The sequence below is a fragment of the Hoplias malabaricus genome, chromosome 16 (genome assembly GCF_029633855.1).
Source record: "Hoplias malabaricus isolate fHopMal1 chromosome 16, fHopMal1.hap1, whole genome shotgun sequence".
NCBI classification, from domain to species: domain Eukaryota; kingdom Metazoa; phylum Chordata; class Actinopteri; order Characiformes; family Erythrinidae; genus Hoplias; species Hoplias malabaricus.
Genome location: NC_089815.1, coordinates 21589859 through 21606990, shown reverse-complemented (window position 1 = coordinate 21606990; position 17132 = coordinate 21589859). Strand labels below are relative to the sequence as shown.

General features: G+C 40.0%; 1 protein-coding gene across 1 annotated transcript in view; it reads right to left on the bottom strand.

Annotated features, from left to right (window-relative positions):
* Nucleotides 1-8630: 8630 nt before the first annotated feature.
* Nucleotides 8631-17132, bottom strand: part of lingo3a (leucine rich repeat and Ig domain containing 3a) — a 28874-nt gene continuing 20372 nt past the window's right edge. The window contains exon 2 of the mRNA XM_066648196.1: nt 8631-10682. Coding sequence (XP_066504293.1) covers nt 8823-10637 — 1815 coding nt within the window. The 5' untranslated portion in view covers nt 10638-10682 and the 3' untranslated portion in view covers nt 8631-8822. The remainder of the gene's footprint in view (nt 10683-17132) is intronic.

The following is a 17132-nucleotide window of genomic DNA, read 5'->3' as shown; positions in this document are numbered from 1 at the left end:
CTTTGTTACAGTGGTTCATCAACAGATCGCTTTTAACACTCCAACCCTAACGGTTCACACCACTCTCTAGTTGTACAGTTAAAATTGGTCCATGGCTCTTTTAAAGTCAGGACGTCATAGAGGAGCTGCAGGTAGTGTAGCTGTCACACAACTTCAGGATCCTGTGATTGTGGGTTTGAGCCTTGTCGCTGAGGAGTTTGGTGTGTTATCCATGTGTGTGCGTGTATTTCCTCGGGGTACTCTGAGGTGAGGTGACCACACCAATCCATAGCTGTGAGTGAATGTGTGTGTGGTGCCTGTAGGAGAAGAGATCTTGTTGAATTTGGAGAGAGCAGGAATCCTGGGCTGTGACTGATCTCCAATAAGCATCAGGGCCTTATTCCACCATGAACTAACTCTGCTTGGGGCAATAGATGAAGCGTCCCTGAAGGGTCACATTCGAGAACTCTGATTGTCTAAACTTTTGTTGCTAAGTGCATATTTACTTTCATGACTCAATGACTACAGACCAGCTGCTTTCAAAATCTGTAGCTGAAGTGTGTATTTCAGTCCCTCAAAGTCATAACTGATGCCCTCCAGGACCCTCTGCAGTTTACCTAGACTGTGCCCTATAACCTGCAATACTTGGATGCCTCAAACACTTATGGCCATGTGTTGTTTGACACAAACTCTGCTTTTAATGCAATTGTTTCTGACAATTACACTGGTGCTCGACAGGGATGTATGTTCTCAGTTTTACATGCTCTACACCAAAGACTGCCCTAAGTGTAACCTTCCAGTCCTGCACTGCCATCACTGGGTCCATCAAAACATCCTCAATCTCTGTCTGATTTGGTTCTGCATCTTTCCACACAAAGCAGAAGCTGCAGCGAATGGTACAATGTGCTGAGACAATCATTAGCCATCAGCTGTCCACAGCTAAACACCCTTACTAATGTAGGATGAGGAAGATCATGGCCAACCCCTCACACCCTGGTTGCTTTCTTTTCCAGCAGTTTCCTTCTCGGTGGAGACTGAGACTGAGAAATCTGTAGTTTCACAATAACAGTCATCTCCACAGCTTCTTCCCTCAGGCCATTGTCCTCCTAAACAAGGACTCTTCTCACATCCAGCTGCTTTACCCTTGAGCAGCTGCACATGCACTTTATACACACTCACACAAAACCACATACACATAACCATGCACACACTCACACTCTCACACACAGTCTCTCAAATATGTATCCAATATGCATATCTTTTTTTCTAAATATGTTTACATTTACATATACAGTATAACTATTTATAACTGCTTGTTCTGTACTTATCCTCATTGCACATCATTTAATTGTTGCTTGTGTTCTAATTTTTGGTTTAATTAGAATATCTTTGGTTCATGAACTTGGGTATGATTTTTATGTTGACCTCTGCACAAAGAAAAATTCCTTGTGCACCATATACACCATATACGGGTAAAGATTCTGATATACAGGGTGGGCCATTTATATTGATACACCGCAGGAGATATGCTAGCACAGGCTTCCAGTATCCGTATTTTCAGGTGCTGCACATCTTGATGGTATGGTGTGGTATATGGGGTACAAAGATAGTGGGGCCATTCTTCATCAGTGGAAACCTCAAGGCCACTGGATATGTGAAATTGCTACATGATGGTGCGTTTTCCTCTTTATGCACTGAAGCTGGCACGTTCCCTGAGTTTTTCCAGCAAGACGATGCACCACCACATTATGGGTGTCAGGTCCAAGCATTCATAGATGAACAGTTTCCTGGAAAGTGGATTGGTCGTCGTGGGCCAGTTCAATGGCCCCAAGGTCTCCCAATCTGACCCCTTAGACTTTTATCTTTGAAGGCAATTGTCTATGCTGTGAAGATACGAGATGTGCAGCACCTGAAACTACGCATACTGGAAGCCTGTGCTAGCATTTCTCCTGTGGTGTTGCTATCAGTGTGTGAAGAGTGGGAGAAGAGGGTTGCATTGACAATCCAACACAATGAGCAGCACTTTGAACACATTTTATAAGTGGCCAGAAACACCATTGTTTTTCTTGTGAAATTCCCAATAAGTTTGATGTGTCACATGACCCTCTTCCTATTGAAAATACAAAAGTTGGATCCAAAATGGTCGACTTCAAAATGGTTGCCATGGTCACCACCCATCTTGAAAAGTTTTCCCCCCTCCCATATACTAATGTGCCACAAACAGGAAGTTAATATCACCAACCATTCCCATTTTATTAAGGTGTATCCATATAAATGGCCCACCCTGTATATATATATATATATATATATATATATATATATATATATATATATATATATATTTTTTTTTTTTTTTTTTTTTTGAAGTAGAAGTAGAAGATTTGAAGTAAGAATGGACCTTGATTTTCTCTGTATCTCAAATATGAAAGCTTTCAAGTGCTGCTTTTGTTATATAGACAGATTCAGTGGAGCATTTGGTTGTCATGCCTTAGTAATTTTTTTAAACTGTTATTTTGTTATTGTTTTTTTTCCACATTTTCCTTTGAACTAACACCCTTTGCATAGTACTGCAGGACCACACAGAGCAGGTAAGATTTGGGTGGTGTTGATGTGTTGGCGTGTGTTGCTGGTACAAGTGGCTCAGACACAGCTGTGCTACTAGAGTTTTTAAAGCTGTGTCTCGACTGGACTGTGTCAACCAAACAAAAATATCTAGCTAACAGCATCATGTGTCCACTGATGAAGGACTAGAGGACGAACAACACAAACTGTTATTACTGTGTGTGATCCACTCATACCAGCGCAACACACACTAACACACCACAACCACGTCAGTGTCACTGCAGCACTGAGAATGATCCAATAACCACTCAAATAATACTTGCTATCTTGTGGTCCTGACCATTAAAGAGCAGGGCTAAATGAGGATAAGATTATATGCAGAGAAACAGGTTGACTACAGTCTGTAATTGTAGAACCAAAAAGTGCTCTTTTATGGTCAGTGGAAATGTTAAAATGGACACTGGAAAACATTATATATATATATATATATAATTTTTCCCTTTTTTCAACAGCTGAACACTGCCTCAATTTTGGTATGAAAGTGAAACCTGCAAAGAACTTCCCTTTTTCACAAGTATTCATAGACCTCAAACAACATTAGTACTACTCTGAACTTTACCCTGGCCAACACACACTCAAAGTCAGGCCTTTTCATGCCCAGCATACTTTCAGACTGACCTTAATTTTTTAGTTTTCATCAGTAAAACTAATTGTAAGTAAAGGAGATTTGGCTGTTCCTGTCTACCTGGATTCTTTTCCTGTGTTAACTGTTAATTCACTGTATTCTGCATGCACATTTGATAAGATTAAATCACTATCCATGTGGCTGGCACACTGTCCTTGGCTAGTGCTTTTGCTAGGAGACTGAGACCCTGTGAAACATAAGCAGAATATTGAGCATCTGCATTGTGTGTTGTTTCAATTACCATTTTCTTCATGTTGTGCAATCGCACCAATCATTCTCCTCATGCCATGAATATTGTTATTATACACCAGCCTTGTATTTATTTCCATTAGTCATTTTGTTACATGGACACCTACCTTATACCTGCACCTTGAAAACAGTTACTAATATTAGATAATTTATTTCCATGTGAACTATCTGCCTCAGTCTATCAATGGAAATAGACCACTCAAAGGTTACTGCTGATCATATCTAATTCAGCAATTCAGTGCTTATCATTTATATTTTATGACGGGTAAGTGTGTGAATGTTTCCACAGATGTGAGTGTGAGACTGTGTGTGTGTGTGTGAGAATCTAAATCATCTAAAAGTGTGAGTGTGGGTAAGTGTGTGAAATTGTCCAAAGTTTCGAGTGTGTGACTTGAAAAGAAAAGCAAAGAGAAACTAGGCAAGCCTAGTTTTGCCGGACTGCCATTAGCCATATAGCCATTGTCACAGAGGTGTTTCTGGTATTTCAAAAACAGGAAAGCAAAAAATACATACCTTTGTCATTGGAAAGTCTGGAGAAGCTTTGGTGCTTCATATCAATGTCTTTGTTTACATGTGTTTTTTATTGTGATTATCTTGTACAGAAAATATGGAGAAGGAGAAGAAAGTTGTGCAAATCGGGTAGCAACAAAGCCCCTTCTAGGTAAACTTTATTATATGTTGTTTCCATTTACTCTTTGTTTTATAGGAGACGTTCACGATTGTAACCAAATAACACTTTTTATTAAATTCAGAAGATGTTTCCTCACCATCTGCTAACTTTCCAGGCTGTTTGTGTGTTCAAAACTAGTCTAATGTGTTTATGAAGCCAGAGTTTTTATATGCTAGTCTTACTCTCTGGAGAGAACTCCAAACATTCAAAAGCATGGTCCAAGATGAGGATATCCCAGTAAACAAGGAACGTCCCTGGACGTTCAAAATAGGTCTAAAAGTAGTCTGTCCGTCAAGGACATATTTTAAATGTCAATGGACGTCCAAAATCCATCTTAATAAGTTAGTTAAGTGGTGACCAGTCGATAACGTCAGTGGACGTCCAAAACGCGTTTTATAAAAGTAATTTATTTCGGGACCAATTAATAACGTCAATGGACGTCCAAAATACGTATAATAGTCGTATTTTCAATGTCTGTGTTTGGACGTCTTTTCAAATTTCATTTTCAACCTTAAGAGAACGTTGATTAGACGGCAGTCATTACGTTATTTCAACGTTGAATCAACGGCTAATTGTTTACTGGGATTGCTTTATTCCGGTTCCATAAGTGGGTAGTATTGACTTATTTTTGCTGTTTCTGATTACTTAATGTGGAAAGGTCTCCAAACTTGGGAGATGGCTAAATGTTATTATTACAAATGTGTTTTTGTGGTAATTCAAACAGTAAATAAAAACAAATTAAACTTCAGCGGCGTACAAACAACAGTCGTTCCTTTTTTCCTCAAACACACCATTCCACCTTAAAAGACGCAGAGCTTCTGAATATAAACCACCAGACAACTGCATTTCCTCACTATCATAGACGTTCCATTTAATACTATAATGAGAGCTTTGGTGAAAACACCAATTGTAGTCATTGTTAAATCAAAAGTAAACAAATCTACCTATCTTTTACAACTTTGCAGCAGTTTTTAAAAGTGTGAAAAAACAACCCGGTCTCATACCTATTCGTGATATAGTCACATAAATAGGGGACTGCAATTCGTGACATAGTCGCATTTTATATTTTATGCGACAATATCACGATCATACGTGAATGGGTAATTACCATAAAAACCGTCATATCAGGGCCCCGTGTTATGCGACAGTAACACGAAAACTCCTCCCTCATTAAGGCGTCATTACCATCCGTTAATACCACGGTCTTGTTTTTATTTACGGAAAATATAACGATACTAATTCGTTATTGGCTAAAATATCGAAGCAAATAATGGCTAGAGAAATGTCCTTTTCAGTATTAACCTTTTGAAAATTAGTCAAAATAACGTTAAGTGAAAGAAATGTTCTTGTTAGAGTTAAAGCTAAAGTAGGACACCAATAATAAGTATTGCTTTGGAGAAATATAATAAAATACTTTATGCCTTTGTTGGAATATAAACCTATGTTATGTAATTTGCATTATGCCTTTTTCTATGTTATATGAGTAATGACGCCTGTAATGAGGAAGAGTTGTCGTGTTACTGTCGCAAAGTTTTTCTATGGTAATTACTCATACACTTATGATCGTGATACTGTCGCATAAAACGTCGAAAATATGCGACTTTGTCACAAATTGCAGTCCTCTATATATGTGACTCTTTCACGAATAGGTGTGAGACCAGGTTGGAGAAAACACCTTCTGATGCTTCTCATGAAACTGGAACTCATTTCTGAAACAAGAGTTGCAGTTTTAACAATAGCTAGATTATTTATAAAGAAATATATAAATAAGTACCACGGAGCATGCATAATTTAGATAGGGGTGTCCTCTCACTAGCAAATGTACTGGACACACCTACCTTGTTTGTCACGTCCTTACCTTGTACATGTAAAATCAGACAGGGCAGCTCATATTTTACTGCAGTTTGTGTTGGTCGTGCCCTAGTCCTTCATCAGTGGACATAGAACGATTTTGGCTGGATATTTTTGGTTGGTAGACTTTGCTCAGTTCAGTGTTAACACTGAGGAGTTTATCAACTCCAAAACTGAGTGTACCAACAAAACACTAAATAACACACTACCAACATGTTATCGCTGCAGCGCTGAGAATGATCCACCACTGAATACCAGAGTGAATTGGGCCTAAAAAGTATGCAGAGCAAACGCCAGATTACAGTCTGTGATCATAGAACAACAAAGTGCACCTACATGGTTAATGAAGTTGAAGAAATGGAAATATGTATGTGTCTGTATGTGAGACTGTATTTGAATATGTAAATGTATATGAAATTAACAGGGAACCATCTTGTGACACATTTGTGTAATGCAGGCTGGGATCTGTAGTCAGATACTGACAAAAACACAAGCATGAGGAGAGTGACAATATCTCAGTAGCATTAAAGTGATATGAAAAGTTAGAAACCCCCTTCTGATGTATTGTGAAAGTGGAAGTAAATCATAAAAGCTGATGCTTTTTCCACTAGCACTAGCTTCATAATTAAATATTTAATTATATATTTATTAATTACATATTTAATGATGTGTCCTCCAGGGTGTATTCCTGCCTTGCGCCCAGTGATTCTGGGTAGGCTCTAGACGCACTGCGCCCCTGAACTGGACAAGCGCTTACAGACAATGAATGAAGGATATTTATTTATATATATATTTAGGATATTTAAATATAGATAGATAGAGAGAGAGAGAGAGAGAGAGAGAGAGAGAGAGAGAGAGAGAGAGAGAGCTTTGGGATGCCCCTGGATAATAAACGAATGACAGCAGAGACATTTAGGACACATGCTTTTATAAACAGTGATTAATTGTACAAGATAAGTATAATACTTCTTACAGTGAAACAATAAATGCGTCTTCAGTGTTTATTCCCTTTAACTTAAACCATTTTGTGAAAGTGATTAGTCTTAAAAAAATATAGAAACACATACTGTGTTATTATTTATTTCTATCTAGTTCTGGCAGTTTTTAGATATTGTGTAAGTACAGTAAATACACAAACATTTAAACATATGATTAACAGTACAGCATAATTATTTAAAAATAATAAAAAAAGAAATATCTGAGGCGTTCAGATATTTGCAAAAGAAGTTTGCAGGGTGCTGAAGGCCACCATTTGGGCAGAAATCATATACAGCTTCCCAAATGGTTTCTAGAGGATCTTTATAAAATGTTGCCTAGTTATTTTTATGACAGTGATATATAAATAAAATATAAAGTAGTGATTGAATGCAATATATATATATATATTAGATTTACTGCAAAAAATCAGCTGGACTGAGCAGAGTGACCTATAGTTACCCCTAATGAGTAACAGCACCACAATGTGTTCACTCACTGAGCTACACCACACAGCTCAGCCAACTTCTTTTGTGAAAACAAGACTATAGTAAACAGGGCATCCCTGTTTCTTGCACCAAAAGCATATACGCTGCTGAAAAGGTTTTAGGCTGATGTAATGACATTGCTGTGAGGATCTGACTGCAATCGGCCACAATGAGGCCAGGATAATTACTCCAGTATCACACACTCCACTCCAACTCTTCCTGAATATTCAAAATATTCAAAGGGCTTGTGTTTAAGTTAAAAACACTGCAAATTAAAACGTTGCGCCAGCTGAGGGCAGCAGAGAGCAGAGTTGGAACATTTGAGCAACATTTTGATACCATAGTGTCCACCATGTGACAAATGAACAAACCTGCATTAAATGGTTGTTCAGTGTTTATAAATGTGTGGTAATGTCTGGTATGATCTGTTTACAAAGTGGCTAAATGCAAGCATTTCAGAATTAGCAAAAACCTGACAGCAAATCCGGCCACAGAAATACAACACAGAAAACAGCCATATATACAGATAAGATACAAATATCGGAACATCTTTACACAATAAAAACACCACGCTGCTGTTAATGGAGCATAACTGACAAAGGGTATTTCTCTGAAATATGAAAAAAGGGGTTAATGTGTGCTTTGTACACAAGGTCAGTCACCGGCTGTGTGTAGGATATAAAACTGACCACATCTGGGACATTGATGAGACAGTGATCATAGTTCCACTTTAAAAGGCAAAACTAGTCCTTTCTGCCACAGGGCGATTATCATTTTTATCGTGTTATAGAGGATTGGCAGTGCGAACTATACATACTGCTGTGAATACCTTAAATTAGTCCTAACCAGGGCAAAAAATACAAAATCCACATTGTTTTTACCTTATCCAAATCTCTGAGTATCACTATACAAAGTTTTGGCATTTCCTTGGCAATCAGAGAGCACCCTTTCAAAATGTATCCAGGACATTAGAAGAACATGCCCCAGCTTTAGACCATAGAGAGACTGCTTCTATTTTACTTTAAATAATATGCTTAACCTCTATAATAACACCCTATGTAGTTATACAGTTATTATTTAAACGTAATTTATGTTTTTTGTCTTACACTGTAATTTAATGAGTAATTATAGTGTGCAAGTTGCTTAAGCTAAGTCCCATTAGATCACTGCAATAATAACAGTTTAATCATGGCTTATATTTTTCTATTTCTTGAAACAAAATTATGATATTGTGACGTGTGACAGATGTAAACATCTGACCACAAACAGGAAGGAAACCCATACCCCAGATTGTTGTACTTTCTGCAGTATACAGTTACCCTGTTGTCACGTTTAAGGTATGCAGGTCCTTGATTTATGCCGCCTAGATCATCTTCATATTGAATTTCCTAGCTCCTCCTTGACCTGTGCTGGTTGTGGGGCCATCCACCTTTCTGAAGGAGTACTCTACAGAGAAGTTGTTCTTGTGTTGTCCACGCCCTCGACTCCACACAAACAAAAGCAAGAAGCAAAACAGAACTACACCCAAAAACGTGATACAGCCCATAGCTGTGGAGACTAAAATGGTCTTAAGGTCTAATGTGAACTTCAGGAAGACACGTGTGTCATTCAGGTTAGTGTCATTGAGGTCCCCCACATAGTAGGTGCGATTAGCTGCGACAGCTGCATCTAGCGGCAGCCCACTAACTGTTAGTGTAGCAAAGTAAGTATCATTTCCACCTGCATTGCTGGCAATGCATATGTAGGTCCCACTGTCCGTTATCTGGGCGTAGCGGATTTCCAGCGTGCCTTCTGGAAGCACAGTGACACGGCCGGTACTCTTAGTGGTGATACGACGGCGCTGAGGAGAGATCCAAAAGATGACGGGAGTCGGCTCTCCATCGGCACGACAGAAAAACGACACCACCTGACCTTCGCGAGCGGTCAGCTGTTGCAGCTTTCGGTTGCGGATCTTTGGCCGCTGACAGGTGAAATGGTCAAAGAGTGCTGAGTCGGAGAAAGAGCTGAGAGCTTTGTCCTGCACCTCCACAGGTGCAGCACATACCGGCGACTGGCCATCAAAGTTGAGGGTCTTCCGGCGCTGGAGGATCCACAGCAGACGGCAATCACATGAAAGTGGGTTACCATCAACTCGTAGAGTTTCCAGTGTATTTACCGAGTGGAAAGAGCTCTCCTCCAGCGTCACCAGCCTGTTGTTGGACAGGTTAAGTAGACGCAGCTGCTGCAAACCACCGAAACCATAATGCTGCACTGTTACCAAATTGGTGCCGACAAGGTGGAGCTCCTTCAAACGTATTAGATCCCGTAAGGCCCAAGATTCCAGCACCAAAATGGGGTTGTAAGAAAGGTTCAGGCTGGCTAAATGGATCAGGCTCCGTAGGGCACCAGTGGGAACTGTGGTAATGTTAGTGTTGGTGATGGAAAGCCAGGACAAGTTGAGTCCCTGAAAACTATGTGGGGAAATGTACTGTAGGAATGGCCAGTGGTCAATCTCCAGACCCCGCAGTCCACCCAGCTTACGGAAGTTCTGCTCCTCTAATGAGGCAATGCTGAGGTAGCGTAATCGCAGTGTGACCAAGCCACGGAGGTAGGAAAGAGACTGGCCTGAGATAGAGGTCAAGTTGCACCTCTCTATGGTGAGCTCCCGCAGGCCTACCAAACCCAGGAATGCCTTGTTTGAGATATAAACCAAGTCATTATCACCCACCTCCAAGGTCTGGAGGCTTCGTAGGTCCTGGAAAGTGAAGTCTAACAAAATGACCAGTTTATTCCCACTTAAATCCAAAATTGTGAGATTGGCAAGATGTGAGAAGGCACCCATTGGCACCAGTTTTAACTTGTTGGCGCGCAGCCGTAACACTCGCAGATTAAGTAAGCTGGAAAACGCATTAGGCTCTAGCACACTTATAACATTCTCACTAAGATCTAATTCTTCCAAATGTACGTAGGCTGCCAGTTCGTCGTGTTCCACCCAGCGTAAAATGTTGCCACTGAGATCTAGCAGCCGAGTGTCAAGAGGAATTCCAGCTGGAACAGAACTCAGGCGCTTGTTCTGGCAGTTCACAGCCTTACTCTGGGGCACACAGTCACAGAGCTGCGGACAGCTTTGGTCTTGGGATGCTGGAGCTGTGATCAGTAGCAGAAGACCCAGCACACCCAGGACTGGACAGACCGCCATGCCCCTTTTTCTGCCTTAATGGGGCTGGATCAATGCACCAGACACCTAGACAAAACACACAGAAAACAAAACCAAGTGTTAAATAACTCTATTCTGTTCTCTGCTATAAATCAATTCAGGTGTGCACACAATTTTAAAGCCTTTTTATTGTATAACGTGTAATTGTAATTCATAATTCCAACATTCTCCTGCTCTTTTGTCATTTAATGGCAACAATTGCATAGTACTATAAATAACTTTTGTTATTTCATCAACAGAAAAGCCTAAAAATGAAGTTTTTTGTAAATGGCAAACAAGAAAAATGCATTGGTCACTGCATTAATTGTGAATGAAATCAAGGAAAAAGTGCTGTAAAGGCATGTGCATCGATGTATTCTGTGCTTGGGGATAATACTGTTTCCAAAAGTATGTGTGAGTTTTGGTTAAATTATTTAAATATAGTGATTTCAATGTTAACAACTGTGAATCTAGCATATTAATACTAAATTACCATTTTAAATGATTAATTCTACTATATTAAATAACAGTCATTTTAGTGCTACACAACAGAGGATGGTTGAATTTGGAACTAATATTCATTACAGTGATTATATGTTATAAAAAAAACATCATAATATTATGAACTTCCATGATATCATTTGATTAAATTAAGTTGCTAAGGTGTCATTTCCTGTCAAATATGTCTATTGTTGTCCCTGACACTGAAAATAAATAATATAAACAGTGATTTTTTAACTCTTTTAATCCCTTTCATGGACGTTTTACAACCAATCATATCAGGGCGAAACCAACACTTAAGTCATGACATAATATGTCCTTCTTACCACTGTCTGTTATCATCTGTACGGCTCATACTGAAATCGGATTAACAGTGTCTTACAATTAACCTGCTTTCACACAGACAGAAACCCATATGAGAATACAGACTTGATTTACAGCCTTAAAACATATAGCTATATCTTATCCATATCTTAGAAAGAGTTGTGTCAGTCTGCCATGGCCTAAGCTCAGGGGCAACACGGAGCAATGTGACTCACTTCTGGTTCAAAAGTTCAACAGTGTAGATATCAAAAGGTAAGCTGTTAATTAAAAGTGGCCTAAACTCTGAAGTAAAGACCCTCTCTCACAACCCTCCCCTATCTCTGGTAACCAAAACACATGATCAGGCTCTCATTTAGCCTTGTATCAGGTAACACTCAAAAGCCCTCCACTTAGCACTGACCTCGGTAACGAATGACAGGAGGGACACAGGAATTCTTACAAGACTTCAGTGCAACTCAACAAGAGGTATCGTTACACATATCTACAGAAGAGCTCCATGTCTCATTCTCAATGTCACCTGAATTGAATTTATGATGCCGTACATGACATTACTGTCCAAAGCAATGACTAATTCTCCACCACTATTTAACCTTCACAGAGTAATATGTGAACTGCATTTTAAATGGGTTTCTCTTGAAGGTTTAGCATAACACAATTCATGAATGCTGCTGATTACTATCCTGCCAAATGGCCCCCAAACATTAATATTTACAACATATTGACCATTTTTTTTCCAATGTTCTCTCTAATGTAGTCATTGCCATTTAAACCTAGTATGTGAAGATATTTATATTTTAGTCAGTTGACAGCTCAACACGCTTGGAGGAGAATGACAACTACCCAGTTTTAATATGTTTACTAACAGTCATGCTGGCTCGTAATTATACCTACTTGAATAAATAGATTCGTATCATAAACTCCTGGTCGTCTGGGCAATGTTTTGACACATTGCAAATGATATTTAAGATTTTGTTTTGCTAACCATACTCAATCCCTGATATGAACATCAGTATTTTCACTCTGTTGATTAAGACTGGTGTGGGTGGAAGGCCTAGTAGCTTCAGTTAATTTGGGGGAAATGAATAATGTATGAACTCATTGAATTCATATGAGGCACAGGGCCAGGAGCCATCCCTTCTTCGAGTCCCTAACATGACCCGAAACACACTAGCCAAGGACACACACAGAGTTGCCCTAGTAGTTTCATCAGTACAGGCATATCCAATTCCACAGCAAATGCTGTAACAAGTGGAAGATAAGACATGAGGTACTGCAGAGGCCATCGTTGGGATATGGCTTCTCAGTGAATAGTTTCTCTTTAGCCTGTACTAAATGTCCATGCAAGTGTCACATAACTTGCTGTTATTAAAAGCGAAGCCCAAATTAAGCAAATGTGTGGATTTGACTTTAGAGATTAGAGGAAGTGTTTTAGATACACATCGTTATACCGTCACATATCCACGTCAGACCATCAGCGATATTAAACATGGATCAGGGGAAGGGCACATATGAAGGATTGCTTAATCAAAACAACTACTTGTGTTTCAGCCGGAATGTCTGGAGATTAATACATTTTATATAATCATGGACACGAGGGTCTCTGTGTGGCCTGCAGAATTAAAAGACGCCAGACTTCAGCAAAGAATATAATATTTGTGAACGGGACCTGCAGAGACCTTGTAAATAAGATTTTGCAACTGTTCAGAACTAGCTGGAAAATTATTTAAAGCTGACTACTCAGTAAATTACTCAATAAACCTCTCATTTTCACAGAGCCCCCACCCTGCATGCCCTTAAACCAACCATACATGAGGAATTATCCCCTGGACTCAAGTGCAGTTGATCATCAAAGACATGCATGGTGTCTGAAGTCTGCATCGTTAGTTTTGCACCATGGCTACAATGTTATATAGCTAATAAACGATATAGGCTTATGACAACCACTTATCATTGTGCAAATTGCATGGACACAACATTTGTGTTGTGGTTTCTGACAATGTTTGGCAAATTTTTATCTGAAAAGATTCCTTGCATAGTGTCACTCTCCAAAGAAAGCCATCTCTATTTTCCTTGATTTATTTTTATTTATTTATTGAACTTCAGATTGTTTATACATTGTGTAAAAATGTCTATGGAGGGATATTTTTGAAATAATTATAAAAATACATTATTCAGTAAAATAGGAATTAACTAATTAAATATGAGGGGTAGCGTGGTGGCTCAGCAGGTAGTGTCACAGTCACACGAGTTGTGGGTTCTAGTCCTGCTCCGGGTGACTGTCTGTGAGGAGTTGTGTTCTTTCTTGTGTTGATGTGTTCTTTCCGTGTCCGCGTGGGTTTCCTCCCACGGTGCAAAAACACACATTTGTAGGTGGATTGGTGACTCAGAAAGTGTCCATAGGTGTGTGTGTGTGTAGTGTGTGGTGTGTTCTTGCCTTGCGCCCTGTGATTCTGGGTAGGCATCCGGACCCACCGTGACCCTGAACCGGATAAGCGGTTTCAGGCAATGAATTAATTAATTAAACGTGGGATTCAATTATTTATTTTTAAAATCGAGGCTGAAGTAGGTCAAATTCAATATACTGGAGGTCCTTGGGTTATGTCAGTCCCGAGTTACGATGTTTCGTGGTTAGACACATCTCCCATTTACTCTATAAAGCCTTGTTTCGACTTAAGTGGTTTTGTGTTGTAAATGTTGTAATGCGAACTTCGTGTTTGTTGTGCGCGGCAGAAGAATACACGGTTACGCGGCTCGGGACCGAGGAGGATAGGTTTTAGGATAGGATAAGTGCTTACAGTATGTTATTTACATACATTGTGTACGTATGTTCTGACTTACACTGAAAATCGGTTTACGATGCAACGTAGGAACGGATCAACGTCGTAAGTCGAGGACCCCCTGTATTTACTTTTTATATAAACATGCATTTTGGTTATTGATGATTAAATATGTCATTAAAAAGAAATGTAATGATTTATTTATTTCACGGTTCATGCTACCACACATCATGAAATAATATATTATAATAATAATTAAATCCATCAACATCACCCAGCCCTGTGAAGGACTGGCGTCCCCTCCAGGGTGTATTCCCCCCTTGCGCCCAATGATTCCAGGTAGACTCTGGACCCCCCGCGACCCTAAATTGGATAAGCGGTTACAGATAATGAATGGATGGATGGAACATCACCCATTGGAGTTAGTGGGAGGGGCCTCACTGATTTTACAGGTTGGTTGGTACTACAGCGCAGTGAGCCATGATTTATCAATCACACAAGAGCAAAAATAACGCCTAACAGCACCATTTAGCCTCAGTAAAATCATTTATTTGAGTCCTGACAGAATCTGAGTGTGTACTCCCTGATACAATCTCCTCTGTTAGATGTATGATACATCCTTTGAACTGGTGGGAAATGTCTTGCATGTTCATGACATGTCCACAGAGCAATCAACCTGTAAAATAAAGAGGACTACCACTGATTCTGACAGGTGATGTTAATTATTTCATAATGCATAGTAATGCAACCATGAAATAGAGAAATAATTAAATATCATTAAACTTTTCACAATTAGTAAATTATTAATCTGCATGTTAAAATAACAAATATATTGAATTGATATATTCATCCATCCATTATCTGTAGCCGCTTATCCAATTCTAGGGTCGTGGGGGGTCCAGAGCCTACCTGGAATCATTGGGCGCAAGGCGGGAGTACACCCTGGAGGGGACGCCAGTCCTTCACAGGGCAACACAGACACACACACATTCACACCTACGGACACTTTCGAGTCGCCAATCCACCTGCAACGTGTGTTTTTGGACTGTGGGAGGAAACCGGAGCACCCGGAGGAAACCCACGCGGACACGGGGAGAACACACCAACTCCTCACAGACAGTCACCCGGAGCGGGAATCGAACCCACAACCTCCAGGCCCCTGGAGCTGTGTGACTGCGACACTACCTGCTGCGCCACCGTGCCGCCCCTGAATTGATATATTTAATATTCTATTTCCAAATAAAATTATTTAATGCAACATTTAATGTATTAATATCAATTTGAATTATTTTTAAATATGTACTTATTTATAAAATAATAGCACAAATATTCCTTCATAATCTTTTCAAAAATGTGCATTAAAACTCAAGAACAGCAATAACTTGGGACAGCAATGAAAGATAACATCAGTATTTTTGCTATAAGTTGTCCATTTTACAGTTATACAAATATGACATTGCTGTGATGATTAACGCAGCTATCAACATAACATATTCTACAGAGGACCTATTTAACGTGCATTTCATATTTGCAGAATTTAATATATGGAGAATATAAAATGGGCCTTGTGCAAAGTGCAGGGCCCTGTGCAAAAAGCCATTCACAGCACAAAGATAGTATGTAAATGGCTCAGAGGCAGGTGGAAGCATAGCTGGAGCACACGGAGGGGCCGTGTGTGTGGTTGCGAGGTGTGTGGGTGTCAGAGCTGTACTGAAACCCACCCTCCAACACTTCAGCTGCAATCAGTTTAGCGTAAACTGATGGCCCTCTTCAACATGCATTGATTTCAGTTCCTCGCTGCCCACACAACACTTCACATATCCACACACAAGCTTTCTGCTCGGGAGCACTGCGTCTCAGGTGGTCATCCATCATGGGCAGCAGGAGGGGAGGGCAGTGGCCCTGAGGGCAGAGGGAAGACAAGCTAAGAGGACAATGGATACTGACCGCCACTGTCTGCTCCCTGGAGGTCTGGTCTCAAAGTCTTGCGGAACATGATGACAGCAGGGCCAGCTTCGGCCAAACAAAAAAGTGGACAAGGACAGTAGATGCTTGCTGAAATACAGCAGGACACTCTGGCCCATGTTTGTTCTCAGACTCAGAGGACCACCAGGTCAAGGGGATGACAAACCACTAGCAGATTCTGTAAATAGCTCACGTTATGTGACTCAGTAACTCTGCAAATACTGTGGATGAATGATGAGGTTCTCATGCACTGTGCTGCTACACTTTTTTTATTTTGTGTGTTATATTTTATAAATTTCTTTTTATTATTTTATCACTTTGCTGTTTTGAACACATTGGAAACATTAAACATAAAATACAAAGCCAGATTTGATATGTATTTATATTGTCCAGCATGTTAAACACCCGGAATCACTGGGCGCAAGGCGGGAACACACCAGGGGGCACCAGTCTTTCACAGGGTGACACACACTCACACATTCACTCACACACTCACGCCTATGGACACATTTTGAGTCACCAGTCCACCTACCAACGTGTGTTTTTGGACCATGGCAGGAAATCCAGAGGAAACCCACACAAAACCCACAGGGAGAACACACCAGACTCCGCACATACAGTCAGCCAGAACGGGTCTCAAACCCACAACCTCCAGGCCTGGAGCTGTGTGACAGCAACACTACCTGCTGCACCAAGTAACTATTTTAAAACAATAAAACAATATATTGAGGAAAAAAAATTATTAGAGAAAATTATTAAGACTTTGCGAAAATTTCGACGGATTAAATCAGTGAATATTTTCACAGAATTTACCAAGTTAATTGTGACATATGATTGCCCATAAACAGAGTTGATGTGTGTCTACTCTATCCAGGGGAAAAGACCTCTAAAAAAAGCCAGTTCCATCATCTGGTGTAATGACTGCTAGTGC